Source organism: Lonchura striata, chromosome Z (genome assembly GCF_050655825.1).
Source record: "Lonchura striata isolate lonStrDom1 chromosome Z, ASM5065582v1, whole genome shotgun sequence".
NCBI classification, from domain to species: domain Eukaryota; kingdom Metazoa; phylum Chordata; class Aves; order Passeriformes; family Estrildidae; genus Lonchura; species Lonchura striata.
Genome location: NC_140740.1, coordinates 4,124,200 through 4,138,907, shown reverse-complemented (window position 1 = coordinate 4,138,907; position 14,708 = coordinate 4,124,200). Strand labels below are relative to the sequence as shown.

Genomic DNA, 14,708 nt, shown 5'->3' with positions numbered 1-14,708 from the left:
GTCTTGCATTAGATACCAAGTTTTCATGCTTCATTCAAGTATGCAGACTTTGGACCAGAAGAAAGTGCTTGAAAGTCCACCTTTTGGCATCCGCAAAATTGCAAGTATTAGAGGATTTTTTCCAATGCCACAATGACCTATTTTGCCATTGCTTTTACAGTTATTATAGTTTTGGTGGTTTTGGGTTTTTTTCTTTGCAGATTCTTTCTACTAATATTGCAGAAACCAGCATAACAGTCAATGATGTGGTGTTTGTCATTGACTCAGGCAAGGTGAAAGAGGTAGGACTGCCTTAAATTTTCCTAGTGTGATTCTAAAACACACAAAACACACAGTGCATAAATTTTGGAGAACTTTTTTTTTTTTTATTACTTTACAGTAAAGTGAAAAAAAGCTTTTACTAGCTAAGAGCTAGTGCCTGTCAGGCAACAGTCCTTTCTGAAAAGTTTCAACATGCATTTGTTTTAAGACAAATTCTGTAAGCTATCTGTCTAAAAAACTTTCAAAATCTTGAATTTCAAAAATTGTGGAGCATTAAGATACTAGAAAGGAGATACCCTCATTAATTCACTTGAAATTGAGAAGGTACCTTTGTGTCAGAAGCTGCTGTATATCTTACTCTTTCATACTTTTTAGAAAACTTCTGTTGGTAATCTAAATAACTAGTAACTTGTATTTCATGTACCCTATTGAGTTTTCAGTTTGTATTCCTGTCTTTGTTTTTCTAGAAGTCTTTTGATGCACTGAGTTGTGCTACAGTGCTAAAAATGGGGTGGATTTCAAAAGCCAGTGCTATCCAGAGAAAAGGCAGGTAATAAGTGCCTCATAGCAGTTTCCATTTTGCAGATATCCACAGTTCTTTATGTTTAGAATAAACCACACAACATAGTAATTGTTCCTGGCCTATTCCGGTGTTGTGTTGCATAGAGGCTAACACTGGTTCTCTGCAGACGAGTAGGCGTCAGCATGTATTTCCTTGGAATAATCTCCCAAGTTGTAGAAAAGTGATGCTCAGGCATTTCCCAAAGGTCTGGGTTGTTTTCCCCCCATTAATTTGTTCTCCTTCCTCTTTCTCCCACGTAGCACCTGCAGTCACTATGTCCAGTGGGGTGTTTTCACATCATGTCTATGGGCAGAGGACTGCCTATTTCACTTTCTCCAAGCTATCCATGACTTAACAGGCCATGATTATATTCTTCCCAGCACTGTGGGTGAGGGCTCAGAAGTTTATATAGCAACAAATGCCTGTTTAATCAATCATATTGGCATTAAGCTGCACGTATGCACATAGATGTATATGACTGAGAGAATTTGCTGTCCCTCATTCACTCACAAGTTACTTCATCTTTATTCTACCTTTTATTCCAAGCATCACTTCTTTTTAGGGGATGTGAGGGGAAGCAAGAAAGTTTGCAACTGGTTCCTTACAACCAAGGATGATTGAGATTTGGACTGGTCTTAGGTTAGCAAAAAACCCACAGCACTTTACATTAGAAAAGCCTTGTTTTTCTTTCTCCAGATTTCTCAGTGTTGGGTTAAAATTACAGTAAAAATTTGCCACACTCTTAAAAATAATTCATGATTAGAAAACTTTCACTTTGCGTGTGACTTAACAACACTTTCTTCATGGTAGTGTCTCTTCTTTTTCATTCTGAGTTTCTGTGTCTGTTTGTTGGCTTTTGGTTTTGTTTTTAGAAAGAAATCCTCATTTTCACAACTTCCCATATTTTATTTTCAAGGGCTGGGCGCTGTCAGCCTGGGGTCTGCTTTCGTCTCTTCAGCAGGCTCCGATTTCAGAATATGTTGGAATTTCAATCTCCAGAACTTCTAAGACTGCCGCTTCAGGTGCGTGTTCAGTTAGAAACTATAATTTTAAAAAAATACAATGTCCTCAAACCATACCGTTAATTGCAACAAATCATGTGTTTGGCGGCTGCTTCCAAATCTTGGTAATCTTTTTTTGTTCTGCCTTTTACCTTGCAGGAGATCTGTTTGTACACGAAAATTCTTGCTCCAATTAATTGTCCAGTTGTAGACTTTCTTATGAAAGCTCCTGATCCTCCGCCTGCTGTAACTGTGAGAAATGCTGTGCATATGCTTAAGGTCAGAAAAGGAATAGGTTTAGATGGTAATTGTGTTTGATCCCAAACTTGTGGTGTAGCAGTTTACTGACATCAGTTTGTACTGAAGCTGTTTTTAATTACTTAAGGATGTTTTGAAGTTTTGTTTATTGTCTGTTTTCATATTGTGTGTGGGGATGTGTTTTTCCATGTCAAGGGAAGAGAGTGCTTCAAAGTCTTGTCTCTGTTAATAGTTTGACTTGCTTCTTCAGTGTTTGGAAACAAGTCTAGTTAATGTCCATTATTCACATCCTTTTTGCTTTCACTGTAAATTGATTTTGTCCACTGTACCCATCCCCCTCTCCTTTATTTGTTTGTTTGTTTGTTTATGAACAGACCATAGATGCCATGGACCCTTGGGAAGATCTCACTGAGCTTGGTTATCAGCTCACTGAATTACCTGTAGAGCCACACCTCGGTAAAATGGTGTTGTATGCTGTAGTTCTGAAGTGCCTGGATCCAGTTCTGACCATTGCCTGTGCTCTTGCCTGCCAAGACCCTTTTGTGCTGCCCACGCTGGCCTCCCAAAAGCGTGCAGCCGTGCTGTGCAGGAAGCGTTTTGCTGCCGGGACGTTCAGTGACCACATGGCCCTGCTCAGGGTTTTCCAGGTAGTCTTTCATTTCAGAGAGTACTAATCACAGCACATCACCCAAGCAAAATGCAGATGTACCAGTTGGATGTAGAGTGGCAGACTGTTTCTTTTTGCCTAGTGCCTTTCCTGTGTATTGGACTCATAAATTTGTGAGGGAACCCTTTTTGTAGTATGTTTTGTTTCAAACCTTAGAAAATTTGGAATGTTTCAACAATGTGCCTCTTTGCATCCTACTACACTGAACTTTGAATCATGATCTTAATGTAATGATCTTTATTTATTGTTTTAACTTGACATAATCATCACTGGAGTGAGCACATAAAGAGAATCTAATTGTTGAACAGAAAAAATAATCTGGCTTGATACATTAACTTTTAGAGTGGGTTTTGCATTCATTTTATTGACATAAATGTAATCTTTAAAGAAAATGAAGTTTTTAGTTTAAGTCCTTCAAATTAATAGGCAAATGTGAAAACATTTTCAGGCATGGCAGAAGGCACGCAGTGACGGATGGGAGAGAGCCTTCTGTGAAAAGAACTTCCTATCCCAAGCCACAATGGAAATCATTGCAGGAATGAGAACACAGGTGCTTGGCCAGCTTAGAGCCTCAGGTAGAGAAGTTGGAAACAATTTTAATATTGTTTTAAAGTCAAGCATATAGAAATTGTAACAAAAATCGTGTTCACTGGTGTAATTTTCCTTAATTTGAAATACACCGTCATGCACACATTCATGCAGGGTATGGTGCAGATGAGGAATTGTGGCTGATCTAACTGAAAGCACCCTCATCTCCACATGCCACTGCATTTCATGTTTTAATGAATTATTCCCATAGGAAATGTCTTTATATTGTAGAAAATAGTGGTATTCTGTGTCAGTATGAAACCCCTTATCAGGAAGGATTTCAGTGTAATGGTTTCTTCTTGGTGCTGTTAAGGTTGGCAGTGGTGAAAAATGCAACAAAAAAGTCATTTATTTCACCTTTAGTTTCTGACTCCTTTTGAGAGGCAAACACAAGGTAACATGGCACTGTTTTGTCTCTTTCATTTGTCAGGTTTCGTGAGAGCCAGAGGAGGAGCTGATATTAGAGATGTTAATACTAACTCTGAGAACTGGGCTGTAATTAAAGGTGCCTTAGTGGCCGGGATGTATCCCAATCTTGTGCATGTAGACAGAGACAGCCTGGTGTTGACGGAACCAAAGGAGAAGAAAGTGCGATTTCATCCTACCTCTGTTCTTGGTCAGTCTCAGTATAAAAAGGTAAAGACACTTTGAATTCATAGTTCAAAAAAAAGGGCACTAAAATCTGTCACCTGTTTTAGAAATGTCTTTTCCTATTTGTCAGTACTTCAAAAGCAGTATAGGCATTTAACACTACAGCTTTAGAAAATACTGTTCTACCCAGCTGATAGAACTGGAGTTGATTCATTTTTTCATCCTTTCAATTAGTCCTTTCTCTAGATGGAACAAGGCAAAAAGGCAAAAAAACTGCCCTGCTATAAAATTGTTTTAAAGATACAATGATCCCTATTCTTAAAAGCAAGTTTTTCTCTGATACTTTTTTTTAACATTTCTTTTTAAAGCAGCATATTTTGTTTTATCATGGTAGGATAATTGATGAATCTGATTGAATTCTCTCACACTTTTTTAAGTGCATGTATATTTTTATATGTATATAATTGTAGATGTATTTAATTCTCAAAATACAGAATCAGAGAATGGTTTGGGTTGGAAGGGACCTTAAAGCTTATCTCATTCCAACCCTGGCCACGGGCAGGGACGCCTTCCACTAGTCCAGGTTGCTCAGAGCCCCACCCAGCCTGGCCTTGGGCACTGCCAGGTTGAGGCATCCACAGTGTCTCTGGATAAAATGAAAAATACATTCAAATTTACATTAATTACAGTTACCTGCTCTTGCACAGATTGCCCCAGCAAATGGACAAGCTGCAGCCATCCAGGCCCTCCCCACAGACTGGCTTATATATGATGAAATGACAAGAGCTCACAAGACAGCAAACATCAGGTGCTGCTCTGTTGTGACACCTGTCACCGTGGCCCTCTTCTGTGGACCAGCCAGACTACCAAGTAATGCCTTGCAGGCATCTTCATCCTTTCGAGGTACACTGGAGTCTGGATTTGGGATGTTCCCATTGGTATACATCAGCGTGTGACATGCAGAGCTTATTTTCCAGTAATATTTAATACATGTATTGTCTGATTCTGGAAACAGCGCCTGTTATAATTCCTGTAGCTATTCAGGAAGAGTTTGTTGGTTCTGTAACAAATCTCTCCATTTTGGGATTCCTTACCTATTCAAGTCCATAAATTACACAGTTGTAGGGTCTCAGAAACTGCAGTGTAGTTTGTAAGGAAAGAACGCAGCCACAATGTCTAATGAGAACTGTAGTACTGGTACTGAGAAGTGTAGTATGCATGTTCTTTTTCTACAGACTACTTTATTTGATACATTGAACCAGATTATTCAAACAGAATAATTTAGAAACAGTCAGTATGGCAAACAAGTCATGTTGCTTCTAGCTAACACATACATTTTCAAGATATGTTCTACTGATAATTTTTAATTTCAGTTAACTGTACTATTAACTGTAAGTAATAGCGAATATATATACATTTCCTTCTTACTTCTCATTTAAATTGAGTCCTGTTGGAATGGGAGCAAAAATAACTGCTTCTAGTTGTCATAGTTTGAATCAGACTAAAAGTCCAACTTATTTCTAAAGCTTTCCTGTCTTGCTTTTAAACTGTGAACCTTAGAGTAGTGCTCATGCTGACTGAATTGCACTTAAGAAAAATAAAGAATCCTAATTAATAGCCATATATATTTTTTTTTTTTCTTACTAGGTCTTTAACTCTGCTGTTTTACTAGGAAATAGAGGCACGTGTGATTTTGCAAACAGCTTTAGGCAAAAGTTGTATAGTGGCCTGTGAATACTGGTGAAGGTACATGAGTTGGGTCACATCATATCAATCCAGGTTTTTACATAGTAGGACCTTCAGCAGGTCTGGCTACTTGATTGCTGCTATCTGGAGCAAAGACTTTGCAGTGTATTTGCAGAAAAGAAGAGGTAGTTTTACAAATGTTTACATTGAAAGTCAATTTTAGAAGGAAAAATATTGCTGGTAATACAGTAGTATGTGGGTTTTTGTATAGAAATAATAGTAGAAAAAAATGGAAATTCTAATGAACCTTTTGTCTTTAATTCAGGGGGAGGGGTATCTAATGATAGCAGTGACAGTGAGAATGAGGACAGGACATCTGCTGATCTGGCACTGCTGAAGCTGGATGAATGGCTCCATCTCAAACTGGACCCTGAAGTAAGTAAGAAATTACTCCTGCGTTTGCTTCATGTAGAGGAATTGTAAAAAGATGTGAAAAGGTTTTTGTAACATTTGAGTAGCCAAGAATTTTCTCCAAGAATGTCATGGTCCATTTGGGTCTCTCGAACTAGGTACTCTGTGATTTAACCTTTACTTCACAAGCTTATTAAGAATTAAACGGCTTCAATCCCCTTTGGCACAGAGTTGTCTGTTGCATGAATTTGTGTATTCAAAATCCAAGTTGCAGTGTTTGATCACCTATCACCCATACCTTTCTCTTCTTTTACCTGTCAGCAGAAAGAAAGAGAATAGTCACCTAAGTCAACAGTGAGAGTGCTCATCCCTCTTCCTCCATATTGGTGTGGGTGTCCTGTCTCTCACAAAAGGAAAGCCTCAGCAATCCAGATGCTGTTGGGTCTGTTTCAAAAACTTTCTGGGCAATATGATGTTTTATATCTGAGCTTGGCAGTTTTGTCCCTTTCCACAAGTCAGCAGATTCTGAAGAGACTGGCAGACAAAAAATGATGGGTGCAAGGGACAGCAAGCTGCCGGTGACAGTGACAGCATAAGGGCCCTTCTGCTCCTTCTGGCCTCCTGTCCTGCCTGCATGGTGCTCCATCAGGCCATAGCACAAGCTGGGATAAGCCAAAATCTGAACCGGAGCTGAGAGAACAGTCACATTGGCATATTGTGTTCTTCTTTCTCTGAGAGGATAACCAAAATCAGATCAAAAAAGGAGCACTTGAAGCTGAAGTTGCTGAGAGAAAGTTGCTGTCAGATTTTGGAAGGATAAATTTCAAATCCTCTTTGAAATAGAAGTCTTTATGTCATTGAGGAGCTGTGGCTGTGGTAGGAGGTAGTTTATGGGTCATGAAACACACAACTTTACCAACTCTAATAATAATACTCTCTCTCCTAGTCATGTCCAGAAGAGTGATTTTTTAAAATTTATTGTAATGGAAGCATTTCTGGTAGCAGAATTAGACAATAGTCTTCTGAATTTAGTCATTACATTTGACCAGGTGTCTATGTAAGAAAAATATCACTTAGAGCTCTTTTCCATCAACTATGACTGAAGAGTGCATGAGTAGAGACTGACTTGCAAGGAAGGGCATAAAGCATGAAAAAACTGGGTTTTCTTGAAAGAAAAGAAGGGAAAAAAGAGTCTGTGGAATTACAATACAAAGCTAAGTTTAGTACAGAGCTAAATGAAATGTTTCCAAAATGACCTTGTACCCAAGGAAAAGAAAGCAAATTAACATCTTAGTTTAAATATGGATTATTCCCCTTCCCCAAGACCTTAGTCTTGCCTTTAATTGTGGGCCCTGTTTATATTAGAATGCCAGGTGCTGCCTGATAGGGAAAAGACAGGGTTCTCTTGCCTGTGTGATCTAATTTTCATCAGTATTTAACAGGATTGGAATTTATTACAGGCTGCTGGTATGCTGCTGCAACTCAGGCAGAAGTGGCACAGCTTGTTTCTGCGTCGTATGCGAGCTCCTTCTAAGCTGCAGTCTCAGGTTGATGAAACAACTGTAAGAGCAATTACAGCTGTTCTGAGTGCTGAAGAACAGTCTGCAGGTCTGCAGCAGCCTTCAGGAATTGGCCAGAGACCAAGGCCTGTGACTTCTGAAGAATTTCCTTTGGCATCTACATGGAAGTCAACCAGCAGCAGAAAAAGCTCAACAGAAACAGAATTGTCTGACTCCTCTCATGCTGAAAAGTAAGATGCTGAGGTCTTCTCCTCACTGTAGGTTGCAGTTTATGTATACAAGTATCACTAAAGTTTCTGCTAGTAATAGGAGGTGGAAACAGCGGAAGTACAGCTGGAAGGTGTTATACTGTTGTATGCTGCATTGTAATCCCAAAGAGAAATATTTCATACCTGGGGCTGCTGTTTGAGAGAGCAGTCAGGAATATTGTCCATGAATTGTGATGTTTGAGAAGTAGCAGAAGAAGTTTAACAGTAGCATTAAACAGCAATGAATGGTCAGTATGAGTTTAGTTAGGCTTTAATAGATTTTGTAGTTGCTGTAATACATGTGGTCATGCAGTAGGCTGACAGGTCGATGTAAGTTGTTCAGTGACTGCTTGTGAAACTCAAGGTATGTCCTTTGTAGGGTTTCAGTGAAATCTACTTCTCCTGCACTTCACCAGCCAAAGAAGTACAAAGAAAATGACATTTTGCTCTCCAGCCAATCCTCAGATGACAGATCAGCTCAGTCCTCAGTGAAGCCTGCAGACAGCAGTAGCTATTCCAGCCCCTGTGCTACTCCTTCTCCAGTGTCTGGAAAGGTAGAGTTCTCTAACATACCACCCTGCTCTTCCAAAGTAATAGAATTTCTTGCTGATACCATTCTGCAGTTAGGTATTTTACTGATAAATTAGGAACCTAACGTAGCTTTTCATTTGTAACACTGCATAATACTTCCTTCTGGAATTTAAAAATCTAGACTAAATATCCTTGTTTCACTAGTTTAATACAGCAAAAATAATTCGTGGACTGCTGAGGTAAAGCTATCCAAAGTAGAAAAAATTAGATTTAAAAAAAACCCCAAACTTGTTCTAATAAACATGTATAAGTTTTTTTCAACTAAATGAGTATATTATATACACACTTCTGAAGTTTTTGGATTCTGCCTTTCTCTGCATCCATAATAGATTTTCAATATCAATACTGATTCTGTCTTACCTGCCTTACTATGACTGATTTTTGTGATGGTTATTTTAACAAGGCACACATTTTTAATGAGATTACTGTGACAGTTGTCCCTGTGTACTTGAATAGTAGACTGCAGTAACACTAAGGAGATCATTCAGAGGAAACTTCATGGACTCATTGGAGGATGTAGTAATTCCTCTTGAATCTTTCAGCTTTTAAATTAAGACAGCGTAAAAGGAAGAAAACATGTTTCCTGAATATAGAAATGCGAGTAGTGTGATGTAGGCTACACTCTAGGATGATTAATTTTGGTGTCATCATCTGTCAGACTTTAACCAATTCTAATTAATCACTAGGCTTTTTAATCCTATTCTGCTCTACTTGTTTCCTGCCCCTCATGGATGAATTACTGTGGAAGGGGCTAACAGCAGGCCTGTTAGCTGAAGGAGCGAAAAGAAGCTGAGAGGCAAGAAGAAGCTGATCAAGAGCTCTCTCCAAGGCTGCTACCAAGGAGGCTGAGAGAAGAGAAGAACTGGAGAAAGATAAGGAGAGAACTGCAGCCGGATAAAGCATTTTTAGAAAGTTAACTAAAGTCATGTTACTGTTCACCAGTGGTGTTATGTTGATTTTTTGTGGCCAATAGTTGGGGTAGAAGAAGTATAAACAACTAGAAAGTTTATAAAAGGTCAGCCATGTTCGGTAATAAAGAGTTGCCATCTGAGACCGCCTGTGGTCTGTGCTTTGTGTGGCGACCGCCTCACGATGCAGTGTATATACCAGTGACAGCTGGTGCCCACCGCGTGGAGCAGCAGCCTGAGCAGCGTGGTCGGTCTGGAGCCACGCGGGGTCCCAGCGACTGGCAGCCCTGACCCGCTGGGGAGTAGCGGGGGAGGCGGCGCTGGTGCAGCTGAGAGTGGCGGGTGGAAGCCACAGGCAAGTCCAGACCTGATTTTCTCCTATCAAGGCACCTGGAAGCAGGTGGGGCACCAACTAGTAATAATGGGAAATAAATCTAAATAGGAAGAGACTCTTTTGGCTACATAGAAAGCTTTGTTAAGAAATAAAGGAATTACTACTTCAGACTATGCCCTTTGTAGTATATTGCTGTGGGCTAGATCATAGGATTTTGCCACTGATCCTGACACAGCATTTAGTGTTAAAAGCTGGAAAAAAGTCAGGGACAAGCTGTGGGAAGTCATCTGAGCGGGAGATAAAACTATTGTCAATCTAGTTGTTACTTGGAGATCGCCTTTTGAGGCATTAAAGGAATGGAAAACAGCGGGAACAAGCAGAGTACAACCTGGATGAAGATTTGGGGTTGATAAAGGAGTCTGATGGGAGGGATGAGTCAGATGGGGCCTTTGATGGGGAACTTGTTGAATACATCCTTGAAGAAGGTGCAGGTGCCCATGGAAGTTACCAGGCAGGCTAGCAAAGCTTCCAGGAAAGTTGCCACAGCTTCTGGGCTGGATGCTGAAGCTTTTGGGAAAGCTGCTAAGGCTTCCAGGCAGGCTGCCAAAGTATCTCCTTCTCAGACTCCTAAGCCTCTTTATCTCACACCTGCACAGCAGCTTTCAGCGCTGCCTCTATACACTGCACCACTGCGCCAGTTAGCTGAAATGTCTTTAGCAGAGAGACAAACCCAGCTGTCTGCCCCCTGCTCCCCTCTGACGCTGTTGAGGCAGGATGGGAATGAATAGACTTTGTTCAGAAGGCTGAGACTATAACTGATTTATTTCAAAATACATCTCTCTTTTATACAGAGCTTTCTGCAGACCAGCTCTATTGGTCCTGAAGTGAAAACATCTCACCTATTGGTGTGCAGTGGATGACGTATAGTAGTAAAACCTAATTATAAACAATGTGAACAACAAGAGAGATAAAGAACTTACTTACATTCTTTCTCAACACTTTCTCAAGCTTCTACCAGGTTAGAAATTTATGTTTTTTCTTTGAATCTAAGACCTACACCCCTCCACTCTAGCCCAGCCATTTGCCCCCCGCCCCCCTCTGAGCTTCATGAACAGTTTGCAAGGTCGTATCCTCCACTGCTGGACAGTGACAGCAAATCAAGTGAAGAGTCACCCGCAGTAACACCTGAGTTGGGGCAGGGAACTGTTGACAGTTCAGCTTCTAAGAGATCTAGCCCTACTGCCCCATGGACTTTGCCTCCGTGTCAAGTAACTGTGCTTCCATGACAGCCTCAGAAGTTTTGGGAATTTGTTAGGGAGAAAGCAGCTGAAGAAAAAAATTGGGACCTAATAGAAAGATTCGGTGCCCCAAAAGTAGCTCAGGAGTAGAGTGTTAAGGCAAATGTTGCCTGTGATAATCCTATGGCTTTTCCAGTTTTTAAAGCAGTTCCTGGAACAGGGCAGGATGACAGTCATCATGTCTTTGCCTGGAAGGTTGTGCAAGATCTCCAATTGAAAGTGGCTCAGTTTGGTATTAATTCCTCAGAGGTAATGCAATTAATACATGTAATTAATGAGTATGCTTGTACCTTATGACATCATGCATCTTGCTACAGTTTTATTCCAATCAGTACAGTATGGTGTGTTTCAAGAAACTTGGAGGTGAGTGGCTGAGCACACAGCTTTAACAAATATGCAGCTGCTTCAACACGACTCATGCTGTGGGTGTTGATGCCTTATTGGGCACTGGGCCTTTTGCTAACCCAGATTTGCAGGCAAGGTGAGATCCTTCAATTTTGACACAAGCTCAGCAAATAGGCATGAGTGCTTTAATTAAAACAATGGAAATGGCAGCTCCAAAACAGAGATATGTTACTATACAACAATGGATGAGAGAACCATTTTTGCAGTTTGTGGAACAGCTTGCTGCAGCTATTGAAAAACAGGTAGATAATGAACCTTTGTGACATAGATTGTGTATACAATTGGTGAAAGAATGTGCAAACCCAGACTGCAGAACAATTATTGACACCTTACCTGGGGAGCCCACATTGTCTGAAATGGTTACTGCTTGCTCAAAAGTTGGTTCAGTAGAGCATAAAATGGCAGCTCTTGCTGCAGTTCTAAGACCACCACCGAAATGCTGTAATTGTGGACAGCAAGGGCATGTAAAGGCACAGTGGAATACCCAGAAAATAACATCTAAGTCAAATGCAAGCAGCAATGTGCAATCATTGTACTAAATTTGGGCGCTGTGTAAGAGTAAGTATCATGCAAATGGTCAGCTGTTGCAGGGAAATGGGAAGAAGAACACAAAGGGGTGTGTGGGGACACAAATAACCTGACGACCATTAACAGCAATTATGGGCCTTCCCGGCACTGCAAAGCTACCCATTTGCAAACAGTATTCAGGAGCAACAAGTGGGTCCACAGGGATTGATGTACCCACCACCGACACAGTAACTATTTTGACAAAAGAAATCTGCAAATTGCCCCATGACACCTATGGCCCAATAGGACGTGGATTGAGTGCATTTCTGATAGGGATATCAAGTACTACACTTAAATGTATTCATGTGCATTTAGGACTTATTGATGTTGATTATTTAGGACAGAGTCATGCTATGATATGAATTGATGACTGCCCTATTACTATTCAGAAAGGAACTTGCATCACTCAGCTTGTAGCCTTTGTGAGTTTTGTTCCCAATACGGTAAGTACCTCAAGTGTTCCGGACTGAGAAAGTAACGGAGAACCATCCAGAAAAGACATGCATCCTCACAGACAGTGGATATCATCCAGGGACCATATCGGTAACAGGTTTGATTGACACTGGAGCAGATGTTACAATACTCTCGTGACTGTGTTGGCCTCAATCGTGGCCTCTCACTCGTGCAAGTTTTGGACTTACGGGGTTGGGTGGTTCTACAACAGGTGGCTTGTCAGCCATTGTAATTAATGTGGAACATCCCGATGGCCAACAAGCTAACATCAGACCCTCAGAATTACTGTGATTTTTAATTACTATTATTACAGAATTACTATGGATTTTTAATAGGAGCCACTGTGATGCAGGGTGGTGAATGTCCAGTTGTAGCCTTGACATGGTTAACAGATAAACCTGTCTGGGTTGATCCGTGGCCCCTTACTACTGAAACGCTTACTGCCCTGCAAGAATTAGTCACAGAACAATTGCAAGTGGGTCATATTAAAGAATCATTCAGCCCCTGGAATACCCCTATTTTGGTAATAAAAAAGAAATCAGGAAAATGGAGACTTTTACATGATTTACAGCACATAAATGCTGTAATGGCAACAATGGGAGCTTTACAACCAGGCTTTCCTACACCGACAAAACCTGGCTAAAAGATGCATTGAATCAGATATATATCACTAATACTTTCTGAAAGATTAAATGTGGCCTGCAATAATTCTAAAGTTCATCAGCTGCTTACATTATTCTTAAAATGTGAAATTGTACTGCTCTCAAAAGTAAGAACCTTCCTCAAAATCCTAAGTAAAAGATTGTCAGAAACATATTATTTCAAACAAGAAGTGTTTCTCAAATATTTTACAAAACCTAGTGAAAATATTCTCTTCTTGCAAAATTTCACATTCCTGTACAGACCCAAGCCAATTGTGCTTAAGCAATCATAATTACTCACACTATTACTGTGCTCTTCTAGACTACAAAGTACATATTATTTAATGTCAGTAACTTCATTTTATAAGCTAAATTAATATTTTAAGACCTTCCATTAGGAATCAAAGTGTATCTGACAGTATTTCGGAGATTAAAATGTGTGAAAATACCACAAATACATAAAATTGCGGTCCTATACAGCATGTAAACATAGTAAAATACAGTGATCATGACAGTTACATTTTTCCACTCTAATCTTTTTCTGAAGCTTTGCATGTGTACCAGGTAACTGGACTGGGTTTGGTGCATCCCTGTAGAGCCCCAGGAGCTCTGCTCCCAGTCAGCTGAATGTTAGCACATGGGCACCGGCCCTGGGCAGGAGCCAGTACAGGGCCCCTCCTGCAGGAGAAGGGATCAGGCCCTGCTCTGTAACTTTCATTTTGGCCACTTCTGCTGAGCAGGTAAGAAAGGTCAAAATGAAACCTTTCCCAGCTATTTCCCTCTGCTTTATCTTTTTATGCACCAGAACTCTGTGCCACTGTCCTGGGTTGTAAAATAAGCTTGTATTCTATTTGCCATCTGTTGAAGGCAAACCTGTCGGACAGGTTTTGTTATCTCTCTCAGAGACAATGGTTTGCCCCGTAGAGGCAATGGTTTGTTTATACACTATTGACTGACTCCCTGCCGGGCTGGTAAGTGAGGGGGGTCCCACCCAGAGGGGGAAGCCAAGCACTCTATTATGGTATAAAGGGGTAGCTTTTAGGGAGAGAAGCAGCTCGCTTTTTTCTCTCTTCGCGGGATTCCCAGAGAAGCAGCTCTCTTCGGCGGCACTCGCAGCGAAGCAGCCGGAGCGCGCTGAGGCGACGGCGGCGGAGCTCAGAGGCAACCCCGGCGCAGAGGAAGACTGGCCCCACTGCCACCAGATCTTCAGAGGAAAACTATACCCTTCAAAAGATCACCACTGCAGCTACAATTCATCAACCATTGCAAGGGAAGCAATTGTCCCAGCAGAACTGATACTGGCACCCCTCAGGTTCTGGACTTTTTCTTTCACTGGTTTTGTTTGTGCCGATTGCATTTGCCTTTTTAAATTGTTGTCTAGTTTTCTCCTAGTAAAGAATTGTTACTCCCACTCCCATATCTTTGCCTGAGAGCCTTTTAATTTAAAGATCCTGGTAATTCAGAGGGAGGGGGGTTTGCCGTTCTCCATTGCACAGGAGGCTTTGCCCTCTTTCACAGACTCCTGTCTTGTCGAACCAAGACAGCCACAGATGGCCTGGGTGTGTGCCGAGCAATGCAGCCCCCACAAAGCCCTTGGTGTCCCCACAAGTTGCCATGCCTTGTTCCCAGGTGTGCCCAGCTCTGGCAGGAGAAAGAGCCTGCAGCGCCGTGCCCTGCCCAGCCAGGGCTCTCTGGCACAGAGCAGCAGCAGCGCCAGC

The 14,708-nt window shown here is 41.1% G+C and overlaps 1 protein-coding gene and 1 pseudogene across 1 annotated transcript in view; both read left to right on the top strand.

Moving 5' to 3' along the window:
* LOC144248361 (3'-5' RNA helicase YTHDC2-like) overlaps nt 1–9,435 on the top strand; it is a 24,178-nt gene extending 14,743 nt beyond the window's left edge. Inside the window, exons 15-26 of the mRNA XM_077790448.2 lie at nt 13–100; nt 201–281; nt 729–811; nt 1,740–1,845; nt 1,984–2,103; nt 2,457–2,729; nt 3,198–3,324; nt 3,768–3,973; nt 4,636–4,831; nt 5,940–6,049; nt 7,486–7,775; nt 8,173–9,435. Of these exons, the coding sequence (XP_077646574.2) occupies nt 13–100; nt 201–281; nt 729–811; nt 1,740–1,845; nt 1,984–2,103; nt 2,457–2,729; nt 3,198–3,324; nt 3,768–3,973; nt 4,636–4,831; nt 5,940–6,049; nt 7,486–7,775; nt 8,173–8,440 (1,948 nt within the window). The 3' untranslated portion in view covers nt 8,441–9,435. The remainder of the gene's footprint in view (nt 1–12; nt 101–200; nt 282–728; nt 812–1,739; nt 1,846–1,983; nt 2,104–2,456; nt 2,730–3,197; nt 3,325–3,767; nt 3,974–4,635; nt 4,832–5,939; nt 6,050–7,485; nt 7,776–8,172) is intronic.
* On the top strand, nt 9,407–14,708 carry LOC146763584 (uncharacterized; annotated as a pseudogene).